Consider the following 6,567-nt stretch of genomic DNA (forward strand, 5'->3'; position numbering starts at 1 on the left):
CTTCAGGTCTGGTTGCAGAATTTCCTAATTTCTTGTGGGAGGGCAAGTTTACTGTTATGGGGAGTCTTAGACTGTCTAGTTAGGTTCTCATCTCTAATCTTCCTAAAGTAACCTCTGTACAAGCTTTTCAGTTTGTTTTGCTGTAGTGAACAGGTGATGGTTACTGCAGTAGGGTTAGCATTAGTTGCTTAAATAGAATATTCTCAGGTATTTCTGTCTAGCCCTCCACTGTTTCTGGCGTGTTACCTGTATGTCAAATCTGCCAGCACCTGTCTTGGATCCAGTAGGACTTCTTAAATGACTACCCATATGCCTACTTGTGTTTGGAAACATTAATGCTGCTTTTGACTCCTTGGCTGAGTGCTGGAAAGTGCCCAGAAGCATTAACACCTGTGTGTGGGAGTGTGGGACTAAAACTCCTGAGCAGAGGCTTTATGTGCATGATGGGCACGAGGCCCTACAGAAGGGTCTTTCTTTCTTGCTCTTCAAATTACAGCGTGCAGCTTTTTGTGCTGAGACATGAATTCTTCACCTGTGAATTAGTAATATACATTTTCAGACTTTCAGTTGTTTCCATGCAAATTAATAATTGGACCACCAGGTTTCTGAAATGATAAATGACCAAAGTCCACATATGTGGCTGCTACTATAAACATTTTTCTGGTATCATTCCCACTGTTTTGGCAAGAAATAAGTGTCCTGATGATGCTGAACTTCCTTACTTCCTGATGGATTCCTTTCAGTTCAGGGCTGACAGTATTAAAAAGAGATGAGGGACTGTCTGTTTTTATATATTCATTTTGATGCTTATTAAATCAGTGGCTCCTTTGACACTTCTGACAAGAAATATTTAGAGGCCAATTTCTGCAGCAGAGCTAGAAAAGAAACTGAATGTATTTCCCAGGCCAGTGCCTTTTCTTATGGAATCACCTCTTGTTTCAGGAATATAGCAGCCAAATAGAGAAATTTTCTGATTAGAGCAGGGCAAGGAAATAGATTTCAAAACATTTCAAAGTGCAAGACTCTTTCATGCCCTATGTGGGAAGCACTCCCATTAAAGGAAATCACTGGGGATGGGGATTATAACCTGAAATATCCCTTGCAGGCTGTGGCAGCAGCAAGAGCAGCAATGCCATCTCTCGGATTGTAGGCGGTACGAACACTGAGGAAGGCGAATGGCCCTGGCAGGTCAGCCTCCATTTTGTGGGAGCTGCTTACTGTGGGGCTTCAGTGATATCAAAAGAATGGCTTGTGTCTGCAGCTCACTGCTTTCAAGGGAGCAAGTAAGCAGCCTTCCCCCGAACTCTATCCCAAACATCGCCAGCGTCCCCAGACGCCTTTAGCTTCCAGAGTTTGAACGGCACTGAGGCGGGACGTGTCCCCCTCTTTCGCCTGCCCTGCTGTTGGCAGGCGTTTTGGGGTACGTTTTTAAGAGATATCTTGTTTGTTTGCTCCCAACCAGGCTGGCTGACCCCAGAGCGTGGCGCGCTCACCTGGGGATGCAAACGCAAGGCCGTGCCAAGTTTGTATCTGCGGTGAGACGGATCATAGTCCACGAATACTACAACAGCAGGAACTACGACTACGACATTGCGCTGCTGCAGCTGAGCAAGCCGTGGCCGGACACGATGAGCCATGTCATCCAGCCGATCTGCGTGCCTCCCTTTTCGCACAAAGTCCGCAGTGGTGACAAGTGCTGGATAACAGGTTGGGGCCAAAAGCAGGAAGCAGGTGAGTTTTATAGCTTCAGTTGAGCTAATTTTGTCCCCAGGCGAACAGCAGCCTTCGCAGCTGTGGGCGAGTGTGCAGGACACCTGCTCTTCTTGCACGGCTGAGGTGTGCAGAAAATGATAATGTTTTGAATTTACTGTCCTATGGAAGTAAGTTCCTGCATGCACATACCTTCATAGGCTCAGGAAAATTGGCTGCTGGTCCTGTGGGTCTCGAAGTCCTGTGTGCTCGTGTTGTTAGCTGAGACTTGCAGGGGAGCTACACTTACTCCGAAATAACACGGTATTGTTTTTCCCCTTTGTTACTCTTGGAGGTGTGTTAGCATGCCCAAACGGACCCTTTGCTGCTTGCCACAGGGAGATGAAACTGCTACGTCTCCTTCCTCCCGCCCTCAGCCTCTGCAGGCTCAACAGCCCTGTAGGGCCGACCCCGGCCGCGAGGTGCCAGCTCCGTCTTCGGGGTGCGGCTTGACAAAATGGCCACCCCATTGACAAAATGGTCGCACCTGCAACTGTGGGCTGCCCCTTTCAGATGGAGAGGACCAAATTTTGAGATATGTCCAAGTTCTTTTTGCTGCCAAAAGAGCAATTTGCATTCCGTAACTCTGACTCATAATCTTAATTTTGGATCGCACGCCTTCAGATGTACTGCCCTAATTGCAAATCTGTCTTGTCTATTTTACAAATACCTTTGTAAAATCTTGTTTCCTTTTAAAAATAAAAAGAGAACAGATTAAGAAGTCTTGAGACATTTTGCAAAAGGCATTAGAAAAAGCTTTTTGGCCAGCCCTAGTGATTATGCCATTTTATTTGGTGTGGCCAAAGGACCAAGACCACATTACACGAATGCCCGATACTTAGAAGAGGCTTTCTGCATTATTGCAGTTAGTTGTCTGGAACCTGGAATACCTTGGAGGTTAAAAGTATCTGTGGATATTTACTGAAAACTTCTTGGTTTGTATTTCAATAGATGAGTAAAATGCCAAGCTCTGTTGAATTATCCTTCTTTCAATTTGTTTTCCAGATGATGAAGGTTCAGCAATTCTTCAGAAAGCAGAGGTAGAAATTATTGACCAAACATTATGTCATTCCACATATGGGATTATCACAGCTAGGATGTTTTGTGCTGGACTAATGTCTGGGAAAAGAGATGGGTGCAAAGTATGTATCTTGGCACACTTTGCATAGAGTTTATCTTGTCTTTCATTGTTGCATGATGAGATGTAAGAATTGACCGGCAGACCACTTTGTGGTCCATACGTTTCAGTTCTGAAAAACAGCAATGCAAGAGTTCTCTATCAGCACGTCTGTCATCTGGGCGTTTTCACAGTTTTGCTGCTTTATGTGCATGAGTAACATCACTATGTTTCAGCTGCAGGCCAAGGGTCAGTCAGTTTCCAAGTCCCAATAACAAGTTGAAGTCAGGCAATTTTTGGCACAAGAGTCTCTCAGTTCACAGAAAAAACTGAGAAACTTGCTTGTCTCTTTTCAGGATCCCTCCCTGCCAACTTGGAACTACAGGGCTATCTGATGAGATGCAGACAACTAGGCACAATTTTTCAAATGTATAATATTTCTGATCTGGAAATGCTAAAAGATAAATAAACATGAAGTTCTGAATTTACTTCTAGTGTATAGTGGTAAAGCTATATATATACACACTATATATATTTAATATATCATAGTTTATATTATATATGTTATATAATATATACTATATTAAATTATATAGAACTTATATAAAACCTATATATTTACTACTAAAATAGTAGTAAATTTACTGCTAAAATAATAGTAAAACTACCAATTTTTTTATGATGGAGATGATCTGGAATATTCAAGATGTTCTAGCATTCACTGGTCTACAGAAAAGTGAGAGAGACCACAATGGCTCTCAGGGCAAGGAATGTCTGAGGGCTTTCTGAGGGAGTATAATGTACCAGCAGCTTTTTAGAGATTAGCGAGATCATTGACATTAAGCACCATTTTCACTAACTGGAGAATTTCTGCAGTTATCTGTATGGCCACTCAAGATTTGGCCAAGGAAAGACATAATCTACAGGTCTTTTGGCTGCATTTCTGTAAGGGCAAATGATTTGTGACTGTGTCTGGCAATTGCTGGAGCTGACCAAAATATGGGATTTCTGTTTTTTGAAAAGTGTTGGTGTTCTGCTTTTCTTTTGTCCCAGGAGTTAAAGAAAAAACTTGAAAATTTGACTCTCTCTAAATGCAAAATCTTAACTGTCAGGGAAGGAAAAAAAATTACCTTCCAAGATATATCTTTAACAGTTTTGTGAGGCAATTCAGGATAATTCTACTTTGAGCAGCAGGTGGCTTTGCTAGATCATCTCCTGACATCCCTTCCAACCTGCATATCCTAACATCCTATAAAGTTAAAGCAAAATGCTTTGCTATATCTAACAAAATAAATGTCTAGAAGGAAGGCACTTCTCTTGCAAAATATTTAAATTTTACAAACTCACCTTTTGCTTTTGGAAGTTCTTTATTGCATCCAATGTTTTGGTAAAGATTGACTTGCTACTAGCTGTCTTTTTCAGAGATGTGCGTACAGCGGAGTCTTACAGGAAAGTGTAAGCTTTGTCCAAGAAATTGTCCCCAAATGGTGGCACTTTTTTTTTTTCCCTGAACCTCTGCCAATATATTTCTACAAGAATACCCTATAAAGGAAGAGTACTATTTGCTTTGTCCTGTATTATGGAATTATGCCATCCTGTATAAAACTTTGAAGTCTTAAACTTCAAACTTAGACTTCATTTTAACTGCTCTAATTACAAAGACATTATGTGTTCCTAAACATTACATCTACTAGATGACAACATTAGGGTTTTTTTCCTTCTTTAAAAAAAAAAAAAAAAAAAAAACCAAAAAACAAACAACACCAAACAAAAACCCCAAAACAAATCAGCAAATCAGTTGAGGGATTCAATCTGTTTCCATTTATCTTTAATTTGAAAGAAGTTATATCACTATTAAATATTGTATTTAATTTATTACATTTATTTTATTTTTGATTTTTTTTTTTAAAAAGCTTACTATTTTTTGGAGTCCTTAGGTGTGTAACCTATAAATGAACATAGATATTAAGTAGCAGATTTGGGGTTTAGCTGTAAGTTTGAGGCTAGGAAACAAAATGTGAATTTCAAATCTAGTCCATTAAAAGTAATATCTTTATTAGTGTCTTTAAAGATTGAGAGCTAGCCCTCTTTCCTGTGAAAGAGCAAACTTTGGTACAACTGTGTAATCCCATCTACTTCAAGAAAAAAACGCCTGTTGACTATCTGATGGTTTGAACTATGTGAATGGGAAAATATAATCACTGTTGGAATTACTCAGGCAAAATATCTCCTGTGGAATTTTGTCCCAGTTTTCATAATCCGTATTGTAAACACATACAACCCATATTTTCTTTTTAGGGTGATTCCGGTGGACCATTGTCATGTCAAAGCAATGGAGGTGGAAAATGGTTTTTGACTGGCATTGTTAGCTGGGGTTATGGATGTGGAAGACCAAATTTCCCAGGTGTCTACACAAGAGTGTCAAATTTTGCACCATGGATTCACAAATATGTGCCTTCAGTCTTGTAACTTGAAAACTGTTTTCCTGAAATAAAACATGTCCTGGATATCTTAATTAAAAATCATATTTGGTAAAACTGTTCAGTGGTGGAATTTCTTTGCACGTCTTCCTGCTGATTCTGGAGTACACGTATGGAAGTAACAAATACTCTTCGTTCAAACCTTAGTGAAAGAGGAAGACATTGTTCTTTGTGGTGGTGGTTCTGTGCAGATGTCTGGAAACACAGGAGGAGGTGCAATAATAAACTTCTGGCACTTTGTGTTCATTTTCCAGGCACCAGCTAAGTGCGTATGCAATCAGCTGTCAGGAGGCTGAAGATACAATTGACCACCTACAGACAGAGCTTAAGTCTTACTCAGTCATCTCCTCTGAGATATTTATGGCCCAATACAGTAGTAACTGTGAAGTAGCAATTAACTGTTAGTACTCTTGCAAATACTACTCCCTACCTCCTCCACCAAAGGCAGCTGACAGAGAGAGAGGAAGAGGAGGGATTGCAAAAAGTGAACTCAATCCTCTCAAATCTATAGGGCCTTCATTTTTGGAGATCAGTTCTGCAGTTAAGCATGGAACAAAGCATTAGTCTTATTCCTTCTCCAACTTTCAGTTTAATTAACTGCATGATTTGGAGCTACTACCTCTTTCATTTCCTCATATTTAAGTTCATCCACTTGAAAATTTGAATTCTTTATCTTCAGGCAAACTTAACAAGATAAGTAAACATGGTGATGAGTGTTACTGCAATGATCTTGTCCTTGCCTAAGTAAAACTGATGCTTCTACCCTCTGAGAGGTACTGCTATGGAATTGGGCTCTCTTGAATGTATATAATTTTAAAAAAATCCTGTTACAATTTTTAGAGATGACACAAAAGATGTTTTATTTTCTCTAGGCTTTTTCTGTGGGTTTCTTTTCTATGAAGGAAGGGTCAAAGCATCAGTCAGTCAGCAGGTTGTGTGTGTAGCAGCAATAGGCTGTTGAAAAAAAGAGGACTTGAACAAAGCAGTCTGTCTACAGTTGTAGTTTGTGTTCCTGAGCTGTGAGGATTGCCTTCCAGTTAATCCCTTTTGTAGTCTCTGTGTGATCTGTGTTGGGGTTGGTTTGTTCCCTTTTTGTTTTCTGGGGCTGAGGTTTCTTGGGCTTGTTTTGGTTTTTTTTCTAGGTTTTGTTCTTTGTGCTCTCTCTCTCTCTCAACATGTATAAAATACGGTATTTCCCAACATACATCCTTGATTTTCTTA

The 6,567-nt window shown here is 40.1% G+C and overlaps 1 protein-coding gene across 4 annotated transcripts in view; it reads left to right on the plus strand.

Moving 5' to 3' along the window:
* TMPRSS7 (transmembrane serine protease 7) overlaps positions 1 to 5,403 on the plus strand; it is a 30,853-nt gene extending 25,450 nt beyond the window's left edge. For all 4 annotated transcript variants that reach the window (XM_030020591.2, XM_030020592.2, XM_030020593.2 and 1 more), the window contains 4 exons: positions 1,106 to 1,283; positions 1,463 to 1,731; positions 2,755 to 2,891; positions 5,165 to 5,403. In XM_030020591.2, coding sequence (XP_029876451.1) covers positions 1,106 to 1,283; positions 1,463 to 1,731; positions 2,755 to 2,891; positions 5,165 to 5,335 — 755 coding nt within the window. In that variant the 3' untranslated portion in view covers positions 5,336 to 5,403. The remainder of the gene's footprint in view (positions 1 to 1,105; positions 1,284 to 1,462; positions 1,732 to 2,754; positions 2,892 to 5,164) is intronic.
* The last annotated feature ends 1,164 nt before the right edge of the window (positions 5,404 to 6,567 follow it).

This window comes from Aquila chrysaetos, chromosome 7 (assembly GCF_900496995.4).
Source record: "Aquila chrysaetos chrysaetos chromosome 7, bAquChr1.4, whole genome shotgun sequence".
NCBI classification, from domain to species: domain Eukaryota; kingdom Metazoa; phylum Chordata; class Aves; order Accipitriformes; family Accipitridae; genus Aquila; species Aquila chrysaetos.